Below are 16,513 nucleotides of genomic sequence, written 5' to 3'. Positions count from 1 at the left end.
TTGTAAGCCCATTGTAAAGAAGAGTAATAAAGAGAGGAGTTTTGTCTCCTTACATTTAATAAAAACAGTGCTTCTTTTCTTTTGTGGTGTAAAGCATTTGAATGTTATTCTATGCTATCATTTGAAGTATCAAGTTACTTGAAAACTTGATTGTTTGTAAGGATTTTTCATATGGTATCAGAGCCATTTGGGAATTATTGAAGAAGAAAGGTGATTGTTGAAGAAGATCGTGTGCTTTGAAAGGCGTGCACCTACCTTTCTCTTGATCCTCGACTTGGAGACTCCTTGCAATATATATCGAAAGAATCATACCACATCAAGTAAGCTCTAAAGACTCGCTTGTGGTAAGATCCTCTTCACTCTATATTTCTTTATTCTCAAAATGATGGAAAAAGACTCTCACTTCTCTCTTGGGTTCAAACTCAATGGCTCAAATTATCATGTTTGGGCCAGTAATATGGAAGCTCATATCAAGGATAAAGGGCTTTTGAGATATGTCCAAGGCTCAATACCAGAACCGAAGCCAATGATTACATTGGTAGAAAGAGGAGAAATAAAGACTCTAGAAGGTGAAGAGAGAATCAAAGCGCTTGAAGACTATCGTAAGAAACATGAGGAATGGGAGACGAGAAATTTTAAAATCCTATCATGGATCTTCTCATCCGTTGAAACAAGAATTAATGCTAACATTATCAAATTCAAAAAGGCCTCTCAAGCATGGCAATATCTTGAAAAAATGTACACTTCAAGAGACTTGTCCTACAAGTACTATTTTCAAAAAAGAGCCTTGACCCTCCAACAAGGCGAAATGACTATTAGAGAGTATTTCGCGGAGTTGTCCTCTATTTGGGATGAGCTTGCCATGATTGAGCCCAAATGGAGTGGTGAAGCCATTGAGCTTAGGTATAAACCTGAATTTGAACAAATACGATCCTCTCTTCTATCCGCCTTTACTTTCCCTTCTCTTGAGGATGTAATTACTAAATTAAGTGAGGAAGAAACTCGTATGAGTATAAGCAAAAATAACCGAAGTGTTCTTGCAACACCTTCCAACCAAGAAGAAAGTGAAGGTGTTAATGTTGTTTTAAGACCGGGAAACAATTTGAGAACCTACAAACCTCCCCACTTCAAAAATCAAAATCAAGGAGCAAGGAAAAATAGTGAGCAAGGCGGAAAAAGATATTATAGTAAAGTTGTGTGCCACTTTTGTAAGAAACTGGGGCACATCAAACCGGTTTGTCCAAAATTGAAGAAGTTACTAGCCATAGCTACCACATCTCAACCCCAAAAGGAAGAAAGTTCATCGTCTTCCAATGGAGCTCTTTCTTTACATCAAATTGTGGAAGCATTTCAACCTCTTCTCAAGGGGGCAATTTTTGGAGCCGCCATGTCAACTTTCTCTCCTCTCGATAAGGCTTTTTGGCTTTTAGATTCGAGTGCCTCCTTTCACATGTCTCCAAGTATTTGTTCATTTTTCGAATATTCAAAAAATTCATCTTCATCCTTTGTTTCAATCACGAATGGAACTTCTCTTGAAATCAAAGGAATTGGAAATTTTGAAAAATAAGGTTTTTTTATCCCAAAAATTAGATTTATACCAAAACTAAACTTAAATTTGCTTTCGGTCTCTCAACTCTCGAACCATAGATGTGAAATAAAATTCTCATGTGATAAATGTTGGATACAGGATCGTCAGTCCAGGAGGTTGATTAGGGAAGGCTCTAGGAAGAGAGATCTATACTATGTCGACTTCCTTCAAATTCCAAAAAACCCTTTTTGTAATGTTGTCCAACATAAAGATATTAACGTATGGCATAAAAGGCTTGGACATCCCAATATTGTTAAAATTTCTTACTTACCTTTTGTTAAACATCTTTGTAAAAGTGATTTCACTTGTAATGATTGTACTCTTGGAAAGATGAGAAGTTTATCTTTTAATCAAAGATCTATGTTTACAACAAGACCATTTGAAATTGTCCATTCGGACGTATGGGGACCGGCACATGTTTTATCAAAAGAGGGGTTTTCGTATTATGTGATTTTTGTTGACGATTACACTAGATATTGTTGGATATTTTTTCTTAAGCACAAACATGAGGTTTTTACGACATTCAAAACTTATCATATGATGATCAAAAACCAATTTAATGGTGACTTGAAAATTCTTAGAACTGACTCCGAAGGAGAATACCAATCAAATGAATTCAAAAGATATCTTGAGAGTTATGGTATTCTCCATCAAAAATCTTGTCTGAAAATACCTCAACAAAATGGATTAGCCGGAAAAAAACACAGACATATCATTGAAACTACTTGAACCCTTCTCATTTCACATAACATACAAAAAAAAAATTATGAGTTGAGGCAACTCTCACATCTGTCTATCTCATAAATTGGCTTCCATCAAAAAATTTAAACAAAATTTCGCCCTTTGAAATGTTGTACACTGTAGTGATCTTGACAGTTATTGTCTAAAAATGATGATCCTAGTGATGATGAGTTCCCACATAATGACTCTAGTGATAATGAAGTTGAGGAAAATAACTCTTTACTACACCCACCATCTACCTATCAACATATTGATCAAGAAACAACTAGAGATCCTATCACATATTCCGATAGAGATAAAAATAATTTTAGAATTGCAATAGAAAAATATAACGAATCTAGTGGAACTACCTTTTCAAATGAGGAAAATCCACGAAGAACTGAGAGAAATAGAAAAGTCCCTTCTAGGTTCATTTCTTATGATTCATTCACACCTAAACATAGAACTTGCTTTGGTGTCATTCACTCATATGTAGAACCCAAAAACTTTGAAGAAGCCAAAAAAAGTATTGAATGGATAGAAGCTATGGAGAATGAACTTAGAGCTCTCAGAAAAGCGAAGACCTGGGAATTTCAAGATCTTCCTAAGGGTAAGAAAACCATATAATGAAGATGGGTGTTTAAGGTCAAAACCAAGAGCGATGGATCTTTAGAAAGATATAAAGTTCATCTAGTAACCAAAGGATATAATCAAGAATACAGGATTGACTATAAAGAAACATTTGCCCTTGTTGCACGAATGGTTACTGTCAGATGCCTTATTACCATCGCTTCTATTAAAAAATGGAATATCTACCAAATGGATGTTAAAAACGCCTTTTTAAATGACAATCTTAATGAATAAGTGTATATAGATGCTCCTCAAAGAATGAAGACTCCTAAAGGAAAAGTACTTCGTCTCCAGAAAACACTTTATGGACTAAAACAAGCTCTCAAGGCTTGGTATGACAGATTTAACTTTGTAATGTTGAAAAATGGGTTCTCCTCATGTTTTACTGACAGCGCTTTATTTGTCAGAAAATCCAACGCAGGAATAGTAATATTGCTTTTATATGTCGATGATATGCTAATAACTAGAAGCGATTCTAAAGGAATTAAGAGCATAAAATCTATTTTAAAAGATAAATTAAAAATGTCTGACTTAGGATTTCTGACCTACTTTCATGGAATTGAAGTTGCATATTCACATAGAGGTTATTTTCTATCTCAAACTAAATTTGCTTATGAGATTCTTGACAGGTCAGGTATTACATATGATAAAATTTGTGAAACTCCTACTATAGTAGGAACCAAAATGAAAATTGATGATGAAATTCTTCTCAACGACCACACTCCCTACAAACAGCTTGTAGGCTCCTTGATATATCTGAGTATTACTAGACCAAATATTTCACATACAGTTCATACTGCATGTCAATTTCAACATGCACCAACATCCGTTCATATGAGTGCAATTTTGCGGATCATCAGATACATAAAGGGATCGTTGAATAAAGGAGTATTTTTATCTTCTTCTTTTGAATTAAATTTAATAGCTTATACTGACTCTGATTGGGGAGGCGATCCAAATAACCGTCACTCCATCACTGTTTTTTGTGTGTTTTTAAGAAACTCGCTAATCTCATGGAGATGTAAGAAACAACAAAAAGTATCGTTATCCTCTACCGAAACTGAATATCGAGCTATGGCAACTACTACCATAGAAATTGTATGGATTCATCAGCTCCTAGAAGATATAGGGATTAATGTAGAAGGGTCCACCAAGCTATGCTATGATAACAAGAGTGTAATTTATATTGCCAAAAACTACACATTTCATGAGCGGACCAAACACATCAAGATGCACTGCCACTATGTCCGAGAAGCATATCTGAAAGGAGTCATAGATCTTCCATACGTAACTTCAGAATATCAGTTGGTAGATTTCTTCACCAAATCGTTGTGCTCTTCGCGATTCACCTTCTTTTTTGGCAAACTTTCGGTCATTATACCCTAAGTTTGAGGGGGGGGGTTTAAATTGTAATCCATAAGACAATGTAATTTCTAATATATATTTTATATGTATAAAAGAAGATACATATACATATATATATAATATTTCTTTCTTGTATTAGCTGTAGGGGTATTTTAGTCATTTTATGCATATTCATGTTGTTGAATATGATTGTAATTCTTCCTTTTAATTTTTCTTATTTTTATAACTTTTCTTTTTTTCTTTTATCTTTTTTTATGTACCCCAGTCCTTTTCCAGATGAAACATGATGGCTCCAAACGATTATGTGTGGATTACCGTGCTTTGAACAAGGTCACGGTGAATAACAAGTACCCATTGCCACTGATAGCGGACTTGTTCGATCAGCTAGGCAGAGACCGTATCTTTTCCAAGCTAGATCTGCGATCGGGTTACTGGCAGGTGAGGATTACTAAGGGTGATGAGCCGAAGACAACTTGCGTCACCCGCTATGGTGCGTACGAATTTCTAGTAATGCCATTCGGGTTGACAAATGCTCCAGCCACGTTCACGACTTTAATGAATCAGATCTTCTACCCTTACTTAGACAAGTTTGTGGTAGTCTACCTGATCTTCTACCCTTACTTAGACAAGTTTGTGGTAGTCTACCTGGATGATATCGTGATCTACAGCAACAACATGGAGGAACATGCCGGGCACTTGCGAACAGTGTTTCAGGTGCTGAAGAAGAATGACCTCTGTGTCAAACGAGAGAAGTGTCTCTTTGGGCAGGAGAAGATCAGCTTTCTTGGCCACGTTGTGGGGCGTGGTGTGCTGCGTATGGATGGATAGAAGATAAGGGCCATCCAGGAATGGGTTCCGCCAAGCAAAGTGCCAGAATTGCGGTCATTCCTCGGTTTGGCAAACTATTATCGGCGTTTCATCAAAGGCTATTCCCTCATTGTTGTGCCCCTCACAGATTTGTTAAAGAAGAATCGGGTATGGCTTTGGACAGGAGCGTGCCAAAATGCCTTCGATGGCTTGAAGAAAGCCTTAGTGAGGGAGCCAGTGCTGCGACTGCCCGACCATTCGAGACCCTTTGAAGTCCACACAGATGCTTCAGACTTTGCCATTGGCGGAGTTATTATGCAAGATGGTCATCTGATTGCATATGAGAGTCGCAAGCTGAAAGATGCAGAGAAACGTTATACAATGCATGAACGTGAGATGACCGCCATTGTGTATTGCCTCAGGACCTGACGGCACTATCTTTTGGGTGCTGAGTTCGTCGTCAAGACGGACAATGTGGCTACAAGCTATTTTCAGACGCAGAAGAAGTTAACGCCTAAACAAGCTCGATGGCAGATGTTTTTGGCTGAGTTCGACTTTGCCTTGGAGTACAAGGTTGGAAAGACCAATGTTGTGGCGGATGTCCTGAGCCGTAGGGCTGAACTGGCATTTGCGCGTGCGGAGCCTTCGGAAGTGCACTTGGAGGGCGCATTGCTGAGCCGCATCCGTGAATGTACGCAGCATGATCCGACTGCACAACACCTTGTTTCTCTGGCGCAGGCAGGGAAGACTCGGCGATTTTAGCTACAGGATGGCCTCCTCGTAACAAAATGAGGACGCGTCTTTGTGCCGCGGTGGGGAAGCCTTCGCCGAGAACTACTTAAGGAGTGCCATGATACACTATGGGTCGGCCATCCTGGGCAGGAGCGGACCTTAGCACTCCTTGAACGCAGCTACTATTGGCCGCAGATGAGAGACGACGTTGAGGGGTATGTGCGAACATGCCTCATCTGCCAGCAAGATAAGGGGACAAACCAGAAGGCTGCTAGTCTCCTTGAGCCTCTACCAATTCCAGAACGTCCTTGGGATAGCATCTCCATGGACTTTATTGTTAGTCTGCCGAAGGTAGAGGACCTCAGTTCTATTTAGGTTGTAGTTGATCGTTTCTCAAAGTATGTCACCTTCATCCCAGCTTCTAAGGAGTGCTCTGTAGAGAAGACTGCAGAGTTGTTCGTAAAGCATGTGGTGAAGCACTGGGGCATACCAAAGAGCATTGTGAGTGATCGCGATGCTCGCTTCACGGGCAAGTTCTGGCGTGAAGTATTTCGGCTACTTGGCTCTGATTTGCTGTTTTCAACAAGCTTTCATCCGCAGACAGATGGGCAGACAGAGCGCATCAACGGAATACTTGAGCAATTAGAAAAATATGGTGAAGCTCCTTGATGTGGCACAGTTTTGTTACAACCTGCAGAAGAGCGAGTCTTCAGGCCACAACCCGTTTGAGATAGCCACGGGGTTGTGGCCTGACACTCTTGCCGCCACTAACCCCGCACACTCTTGCCGCACAAGAAAAGGGAAAGTCATCCTTCGCCTATCAGTTTGTTCGCGACTGGCACGAGCAGAATGAGTTGGCGAAGGCATTCTTACACAAGGCGGCAAAGAGAATGAAGAAGTGGGCGGACAAGCATCGTCGACCTGCGGGGTTCCAAGTTGGGGACCAAGTGTTGGTGAAGCTATATCATGATCGTACATGCATCTTCCGCGGGCGACACCGCGGACTGCTTAGAAAGTATGAAGGACCCTTCACCATCACAAAGAAGGTGGGCAAGCTGGAGTTGCCCCCAGACTTCAAGGTGCACCCGGTGTTTCACGTGTGCAACCTCAAGCAGTTTCATCCGGATGATGGAGACCCGGAACGCAGCGTGCCACAGCGAGCTCCCATTATGCAGAGGGCCCCGGCAGCACAACGGGCTGAAAAGCACCTCAGTCAGATCCTTCGCCGCAAAGTCAACTACTTGGGGCAGACGAAGAAATACTTGGTGCAGTGGGAGGAAACAACAGAACCAACATGGGAGCCTGCATTCTAAATGAACAACCGCTACCCGGCTGAAGTCAGAGCTTACCACGAAACAGATGGCGCCGAGGACGACGCATGATTTGAAGGGGGAGCATGTTCCCTTATGACTTACATTGTACAGTTGCGCTTAGAGTCTCTTTTGCTTTTGTTGAGTCTGATGTAAGATGCCCGGTTCAGGTGAATCAATACCCCGAAGGGGCAGCCCGTATACTTGAACTGTAATAGCCTGCGGGCAAAATTGTGAATGAAGTAAATGTGTTGAGCTTTCTTTTGTTCACCCTCGTTGTGATTGCTTCTTGTGATTGCAATTTCTCTCCCTCTATTCTCTCTCGCTCTCTTGCACTCTGATTACAAGCTTCCGCGATCGGCAAGCGAGCTAACTAGTAGGCTTGCGACGGTGAGGAAGGACCATCGCGCCGCGCTGGCCCATTGAAGGAAATAGGCCTGTGACACCCTTAGTCATTTAGAAAAAGAAAAAAAAAAAAAAAGGAAAATGACAAAATAGTCCCTAGTGGACTTTGCTAATTACAACAGGCAAAAAAGACAAATGCCCCTTATTAGAAAACTATACATACATACATATATATGTATATATTTTAACAATAGATATATATGGTTATCAATTTGCTACAGTCATTTGTACATGAAATCTAGTTAGATTTGACCTTATCGATATGATAACATAATTTCTTTAGAAGAAAAGAAGCTTTTGATCATGCTTTCGCAACATGTAAGTTGGTTTTCTAAAGGCTTCAAAAATCAACGGCCGACAATGTACCAAAATTTCATTACTCAAAAGAACATTTAAAAAAGATGATCCAAAGTGTGACCCCTAGCAAACAAACCATGTTGAACACGTCTATGAGGTCAGATTACGTAAATACAACTTCCATCTACAATATTCCAAGTAGATGATCCAAAGTTGTCAGACTAAGAAGTGGGAGTCGAAAACGAGAAGTGAACCATTTTAAAACTTATAAGCGAGAAGCAAGGAATTGATTTGAAAACAAAACAAGAATCTAAAAAGAAGCAATATCGGAGTTGAATGGAAAACAAAAGAATTGAGCGGGAAGAGAATAAAAATTAAAATAAAATGATTGTTCTTAAATTTTATGATTTTTAATGTAAGAATTATTTTTTTGTCAAAATATAAAAAAGATGTCATCAATTTAAAAAAACATATGGAAAGTAACTAGAAAGCATAAAGCACATGGAATAAATGAAAAACATGCAAGTGGAGCATATAGAAGCGATGAAGCATGGAGGAGAACATGTAAAAAATATGAAAGCATAGAAGCGTGAGAGAATCAAGATTCTCATCATGTTTTAGGAGTATTGTGTTTCCAACTAGAGTTTTTGGGAAGCACACTTTCCACCTGACTAAGAAGCATCTGGTAACTCTAGCTTGTACATACAGTATTTAAGATTGATGTGTAATATATGTATTACTATTTTGTGTGCTACCCCTTCTTGTTATGTATATGTACATTTTATTCTTTATAGGGGTATTCTTGTAATTTTTCATAAGTTTAGAGGAGAGTCAACAATTTGTCTTCTAGTGAAGTAGAGGGGTGACTCCCCTATATTGATGTAACTCTTTCAATTTTGGTTCAATGAAGTTTCTCTTTTCATCTCTTCCTTGCTATTTATCTCAGAGTTTGAACCATGGTTGCCAGTCGAGGAAGCGGGAGCGAGAAGCGATACGGGAAGCAAAAGCGGGAAGCTTGGCACTTTCAAAATTTTAGGAAGTGGGAAGCATGGGACGATTTAAAAGTAAATCAAGAATTGACTCGGAAACGACCTAGGAAGCGAACCGAAAGTGAGGGGGAAGCGAAAAATAAAAATAAAAATAAAAATAAAAATAAGAAAAGGGGGGAAGCACGCTTCACATAAATGGGAAGTGCGCTTCCCAAAAAATAGTGCTTTGAGAAGAGCGACATTTCGTGCTTCCGAAACGCTCTTCGGGGAAGTGCACTTCCCCACTAAGCTAGGCGCTTCCGGTAACTCTGGTTGGAACCATAGTTAGAAATATTGTCGAGATTTTGAAAATCTCGTACTAATCATGAAATATTCAAAAAATGCGATAAACATGATAATTTCACAAGATTTTCAAAATCTTGCCTATTTGAAAAAGTCAAGATATTATCGCGATGTTTTTGCGGTTTTATCAAGATTTTCCAAAGGCCAAACACGGCCAGAAAATAAATTAAAGATAAAGGCACAATAGGAGCCACCTTTTAAAATTTAAAAAGGTGTTGCCCAACATGGTGATATCCCACATGGTCAGCAACTCGTTTTACTTTATTGTTCTGGTAAACGATCTGAACCCAACTTGTTCAAGCTCGAGCTCGAGCTCAGCTCATGCTCGTAGGTAGGCGAGCCGAGTTCAAGTCAACTGAGCCGAGCCACGAGCTGGCTACATGATATATATATATATAAAATACCCTATAGGGGTATTTATGTCTTTTCACATAGTTGTTTTAATAAACAACTATTTTATTAGATTAGTTTTTTCTTTACTTTTATTTTTTATTTTATTCAACACATGCCATAAAAGGGCCCCAACATAGAGTCGTTGGGGGCCCCAACGACACTATAGGAGCCCTCTTTTTGGCCCTCCTTTTGGCTTCGCTTTTGAGGCTATTCCTTTTGTATAAATAGGGGTGAACCCCTTTGTATCTTTCAAGCTTGAGTGCTCTCTCTCAATAAAGAGATTTTATATTTTAGTTTGTGTCTTTCTCAAGGCTTGTTTATGTATTGTCCCATAGTGGACTTGGCTATTGTCTCTTTTATATTTGTCCATTGTTGGACATTGTGAATGCTCTTAGCATTCTTTATTTTTCTGCATACTTTGTTACATGGTATCAGAGCCATTCGGTTCTTAGAGGAAGAAGCGTGATATTCATTTTCACATACATTGTCTATTTCCTTCACACTCTTTGGTGGCATCATGGAATCCAAAATCGACCTATCCTTCAAACTCAATGGAAAGAACTACATGATGTGGGCATCGACAATGGAGAACAACCTCAAAGGTAAGAAACTTTGGGGTTATATTATGGGTTCTATTCCGGAACCCCAATTGGAGCTCACCAAGATGGAAGGAGGTCATGAAAAAGCTCTTGAGGGAGATGCTCACCTCAAAGCCATTGAAGACCATCAAAAGAAAGTTGAAGATTGGGAAAGCAATCACGCCAAAATCCTTGCTTGGTTCATGAACAATGTTGAACTCAAGGTATGTGCTAACATAGCCAAATTTAGTTGAGCCAATGATGTTTGGTTCTTTATGAAGGGTATGTATACCCAAAAAAACCTTGCAAGAGCGTAATTTTTGTAAGAAAAAATTAGAACCACCAAACAAGGTGATTCAAGTATTCAAGATTATTATAGTGCATTAAACCCTCTATGGGATGAGTTGGCTCATTTAGAGCCAAAATGGGTAGCTATGGAGGATGTTGAATTAAGACAAAAAAAATGAAACAAGATCGATTGTTCCAAATTTTTTTTGGTTTACGTCCCAAATTTGAGCAAGTGAGGTCATCACTTCTCCATAAATCTATTTTTCCTCCAATAGAGGACACTATTGCCGAAATCACTCAAGAGGAAACTAGGCTTGGCATGAGTAAGAACATTGATGAAGTGCTTGTCGTATCCAAGCCAGGCAACAATGTCAAAACCTATAAACCACCCCACTTTGAAAAACAAGAAAACTATAGTGGAGGAAGAAAGATGATTGTATGTCATCATTGCTATGAGTCAGGTCACATTAAGCCCGCTTGCCCAAAGCTCAATGGAACATTCAAGCCTAAGGTGGACTCTCTTGAAAAATCCACCACCAAAGAAGATGAAGGCAAGAACGGTGACCTCAAGGAAACTCTTGGTCAAATATCTATGACTCTTCAACAAATTCTTAAAGCTACTTCCTCCACATCGGGTGCGGCCATTGCGTCTACATCATAACTCGGTACGTATTCTTGGATCTTAGACTCCGAAGCATCCTTTCATATGACCCCTCATGAAAATGCTTTAACCGATATATGCACCAATTCAAAAGGTTCATGTGTTTCTACGGCCGATGGGACCTTTTTAAAAATCACAAGTATTGAAACACTTAACTCTAAAAATTCTCAAAACCTTTTTGTTCCTAAAGTAAGAGTTGTTCCAAAACTAAATTTGAATCTTTTTTCGATTTCCCAAATTGCCGACCATGGATATGAAATATCTTTCTCATCTAATGGTTGCTTTGTATAAGATCTCCAGTCCGGAAAGCGGATTGGGCAAGACCATAAAAAGGGGATCTCTACTATATGGATCATCTAAACCTTCCTACAAACTCTTTTTGTACTTATGTCCAAGATAAAAGCATTGAAACTTGTCATAGAAGACTTGAACATCCAAGTTATTCAAAAATGTATCTTTTTCCATTTGGAAACAAATTTTGTAAGGAAAAAACATTAATTACAAAGATTGCATTTTTTGGAAAATGAAGTCTTCCATTTCCAACTAGAACTTTTCTTTCTACAAGACCTTTTGAATTGGTGCACTCGGGTGTTTGAAGTCCATCTCTGATTATGTCTAAAGGTGGTTACTCTTACTATGTCACTTTCATCGATGACTTCACTAGATATGTTTGGATCTATTTTCTTAGTCATAAATCGAAAGTGTTTTCTTTCTTTAAAGAGTTTCATATGAAAATACAAAATCAATTTCAAAGTAATATATCCATTCTTAGATCCGATTCGGGTGGAGAATATTTGTCTGCCGAATTTCAAAATTATTTAAAACAAAATGAAATTTGACATAAAAAATCGTGTCTTAGAACTTCACAACAAAAATGGACTAGCGAAAAGAAAACATAGGCATATTATCGAAACCGCTAGAACATTGTTTATCTCTAAAAATGTTTCAAAATTTTTTTGGGCCGAAGTCGTCTTAACCTCAACGTACTTAATCAATAGAATGCATCTCCTTATGAAAAACTCTTCAAATTTTCACCCGACTTCAATCGCCTTTGCATTTATTGTTGTAAATGCTTTGTTCTCTTGCACAAGAGAGATAAGTTGTCACCAAAAGCAATTGAATGTGTTTTTCTAGGTTATGGGGAAAATAAAAAAGGCTATAGGTATTTTGATTTTAAAAATAACAAACTTTATGTTTCAAAACACATGACGGTCTTAGAAGATGAGAATGGATTTGAAAAACTTGATAAAGAAAATAAAATCGACTACATGTTTTTGCAAGATCTTATGAAGGATATATGTGATGATTCTATGAATCATCACGAAAGTATAGAGGATACTTGTAATGTATCCAATATTGATATATCACCACAAAATGGTGATATTAGTAATGAAAATATTAATGTTTACACCCGAAGAAATCAAGAAAGACCTATTAGTGCTTTAGAGAAATTCTCTCAAATTACCAAATCTTTAGAAAACACCCACGTTAGGCGATCTTCTAGAGAATCAATACCACCTAATCGGTTTGTAACCTATGAATCCCTAGTACCCAATTATCGGGCATGTTTAATAACTTTACATTCATATTATGAACCCGCTCATTATAATCAAGGCAAAACTCTACCACATTGGGTTAAAGCAATGAAAATAGAATTAGATGCGTTAAAAAAGGCTAATACTTGGAAAATAATCAAACTCCCTCCACATAAAAAACTTATTGGATGCCGATGGGTCTTTAAGGTTAAAACCAAAAGCAATGGATCCTTAGAAATATATAAAGTCAGATTAGTAGCTAAGGGATATTTACAAGAATATGGAATTAACTATGAGGAAACATTCGCCCATGTAGCCCGAATGACTAGTGTCAGAACTTTAATAGTTGTCGCATCAACCAAAAAATGGCATATATATCATCTCGATGTGAAAAATGCATTTCTAAATGAGAATCTAAATGAAGAAGTGTATATAGATCCACCACCTGGAGTTAATATTGGACAAGGTCAAACTCTTAGAACTTTTAAAAGCTTTATATGGTCTTAAACAAGCCCCCAAGGCTTGGTATGATCGATATAGTGATATCATGATTAAATTGGGATTTCATTCCTATTATACTGACATTGCTCTCTTTGTTAAAAGTGTGGGTACTATTATTGTTATCTTATTACCTTATGTTGATGACATGATTATCACAGAAAATTATCAAAATAGTATTATTGATGTTAAAAATATGTTAAAAAATAACTTTGACATGTCTGATTTAGGCTTCCTTAGATATTTTCTTAGCATTGAAGTTGCATATTCTCCTCGAGGATATATTTTGTCACAGATGAAGCTTGCTGCAAATATATGTACTAAATCTGATATTTCAGATAATAAAAAGGTAGAGACTCCAGAGGTAATTAATGCAAAATTAAGGTTGAAGGATGTTCTTGGCAAACTTTTGATCATTTCCCCGTAAAGTTTGAGGGGGGGTGTTAAAATATATATTCATACATATGTATATATATTTATAAATATATATATATATACATATGTATAATACCTGATAGGGGTATTTATGTCTTTTCACATAGTTGTTTTAATAAACAACTATATTATTAGATTAGGTTTTTCTTTATTTTTTATTTTTTATTTTTTATTCAACACATGCCATAAAGGGGCCCCACCATAGAGTCGTTGGGGCCCCCAGCGGTCACAAATGTGACCATTAGGGGCTCCCAACGACACTATGGGAGCCCTCCTTTTGGCTCCTCTTTTGAGGCTATTCCTTTTGTATAAATAGGGGTGAACCCCTTTGTATCTTTCAAGCTTGAGTGCTCTTTCTCTCAATAAAGAGATTTTATATTTTAGTTTGTGCCTTTCTCAAGGCTTGTCTATGTATTGTCCCATAGTGGACTTGGCTATTGTCTCTTTTATATTTGTCCATTGTTGGACATTGTGAATGCTCTTAGCATTCTTTATTTTTTTCGCATACTTCGTTACACTAACCAGCTGTACAAAATTCTTTTCATGACAAATATTGCACCTAAAATTTATATCTTATATTATTACGACCTTGCACGAGCCAAACCGAGCTGAGCACCCTTTGTTCATGCTCGGCTCATTTTTGGTTAACGAGTTGGTTATGGCTCGGCTTGCCAGCTACATAAATTGAACACAAATGAGTTCATGGCAAGCCAAATCGAGCCGAACCATGAGCGGCTCGGCTTGTTTCCCTGCCCTATTAAATAGGAGGGAGGGGGCCCTCATTCCCCCTCCTCTTTGATATGGGATTAATTTGTATACTAAGTTACTCATCCGTTCAAAACACTTACGTTTTCCTTTTTCTTAATGTTATTTCTATGTTTTACATTAAGGACAGATTTTATAACCTATTTTCATATTTTCTTTCTATTATATATTAATTAATTTTATTTTTTGAGACACATATTTTCCATAGATTTTCCAATAAAAACAAAATATTTCAAAATCTCGCAAGAAATTGCCAAGAACAACATTTGTGTCTATGGTTGGAACCATATTGCTTGGATATAGCAGACCATAGAATATATATATATATATATATATATATATATATGTATGTATATATATATATATATATATTGTAGCAAAAACTGATAGAGTTAAATAACTGAATTTCAAAACACAGGAATTTCTAGAGTAAAAATATATGTTATTTGATAAAAATACAGTGTGAAAGAATAATGTCAGTAGATTGGCTGAATTACAAAATTGGATGATAAGCAGTTGATTAAAAATAAAGAAAACAAGAAAAATGGCAATGTAGCACTTCTAAAGTAGGTATAAGTGTTTCTAAACCTACCAACTCAGGAGATTGAGAATACATGTACTCGCCAACATATCATGCAGATCTGGAGAGCCTCTCCTACGACCACTGAATTCTGCAGACCACCTATGCCATAATAGAAATGTTACAAATAAAAAACTACTGCCAATTGGGCTAGAAACATCTCTAGTTTAGGATGCTCTTCATGAAAATATGCACAAGAGATTTTCCCCAAATGCCAGAAACAAAAAAGAAGACTGTTCATTTATCAGACAGTTGCAATACAACTGGAGGACTTTTAGTTCTACCTAGAAAAAGTACAGCAATTCACCATGCAAGACTTGCACACAAATTAAGCGTGAATCAAAGGTGCACAAAAGGAAAAAATTCAACACGAAAATCAGACCAAGGACATGATAATGCAATAATGGCAGAAAGGTCATCCTAGAAGCATGAATCAGACAGCAGTTCCCAATATTTAGGACTACTCTTTTGTTAAACTGAACAAGATTTTCATGTCCCACAGATACTAGTATTCCTCACTTCTATAAGCAGTAATACTGGTACTAAGATACAAAGTATAAAGATTGTGAAGCCTTTGCCTGGACTATGTAGCAATGATTCACCTAGCTGCCAAAGTTGAAAGCATTACAGAAATTAGAAGTGACGTTTAGAAATTTTAAGAGGATTCGAGAAGCAAGAAGCAGAAGGAAAGCAGTATGGAAGATTATTTGGAAAACAACATGTGGAATCATTTGGGAAAAGATATAATATTTGTGTCTAAAATTCTGAGAAGCTGATGGATTCAAGAAGAAGCTTTTAAAAAAGTGTGATCATGGTCAATATATTAACCTATTAAAAGATCTAGGTCTCTTTAACTTTAAAAGAATAACAGGAGAATATATATGCAAAAAAACACTTGGAAACAATAATCATGTAGGCAGCATTTGAAATAAAAATGAAATTTATGAATAATCAGTTTATTTTGAACACCAAGCATCAAAATAATCAGAAGCATTTGTGGATCAATTGATACATATAAAATGTATAACAAACTCAAGGAATTTCTAGCAAGTCCGATATTTTATTGATTCTTTAAAACTCTATTTCTAGTACGTTCAATAACACAAATCAGCTACTCTATGACTTCTCTGAACAACCAAAAAAAAGACCTTGTAAAGTTAGAGATTCATAGTTCCATACTTGTGGTAATATGATACCAGGGACAACCTTAAGTAGAAAATTAGGATTTCACTTTTTATAAGTTGCAATTCCCATCTACATAGGAATTGAATCCCTGTATGCCATGAATCACAAGTTCACAACTCCCAACTACATGGAAATCATGATCCTTGTACTCGGAATTAGGGATTTCTACGTCTCAAAAACCATAATTCCTAATCAATTCTCATTCGTTGCAGAAATGAGCCCTGCTTCTGAATCATGATTTCAGTCATTGTTAGCTTCCAATATGTATGGAGCGAAACTGAATGTTTTAACAAGAAAAGACTCAGAAGCTTCATCAGTAACCTACATGTGCATCAACTTACTTTTCCAAAGATTATGAATCTTTACCTATCTTTTTCAATCTTGCCTTCTAGATTGAAAAAGGAAGAGTA

At 37.3% G+C, this 16,513-nt stretch overlaps 1 protein-coding gene and 1 long non-coding RNA gene across 2 annotated transcripts in view; both read right to left on the bottom strand.

Annotated features, from left to right (window-relative positions):
* The window catches only part of LOC149813404 (protein GET4-like), a 48,448-nt gene extending 33,483 nt beyond the window's left edge, over positions 1-14,965 (bottom strand). The window contains exon 1 of the mRNA XM_089992130.1: positions 14,931-14,965. Coding sequence (XP_089848256.1) covers positions 14,931-14,954 — 24 coding nt within the window. The 5' untranslated portion in view covers positions 14,955-14,965. The remainder of the gene's footprint in view (positions 1-14,930) is intronic.
* On the bottom strand, positions 4,512-9,015 carry LOC149813405 (uncharacterized). The gene is made up of 2 exons (XR_016428381.1): positions 4,949-9,015; positions 4,512-4,906 (listed from the first exon to the last, which is right to left on the bottom strand). It is a non-coding gene; the product is annotated as an uncharacterized LOC149813405 (long non-coding RNA).
* Positions 14,966-16,513: the final 1,548 nt, after the last annotated feature.

The sequence above is a fragment of the Nuphar pumila genome, chromosome 16 (genome assembly GCF_984573655.1).
Source record: "Nuphar pumila chromosome 16, dmNupPumi1.hap1.1, whole genome shotgun sequence".
Lineage (NCBI taxonomy): Eukaryota > Viridiplantae > Streptophyta > Magnoliopsida > Nymphaeales > Nymphaeaceae > Nuphar > Nuphar pumila.
The sequence above is the reverse complement of the archived record's forward strand: the minus strand, read 5'-3'. Positions and strand labels throughout refer to the sequence as shown.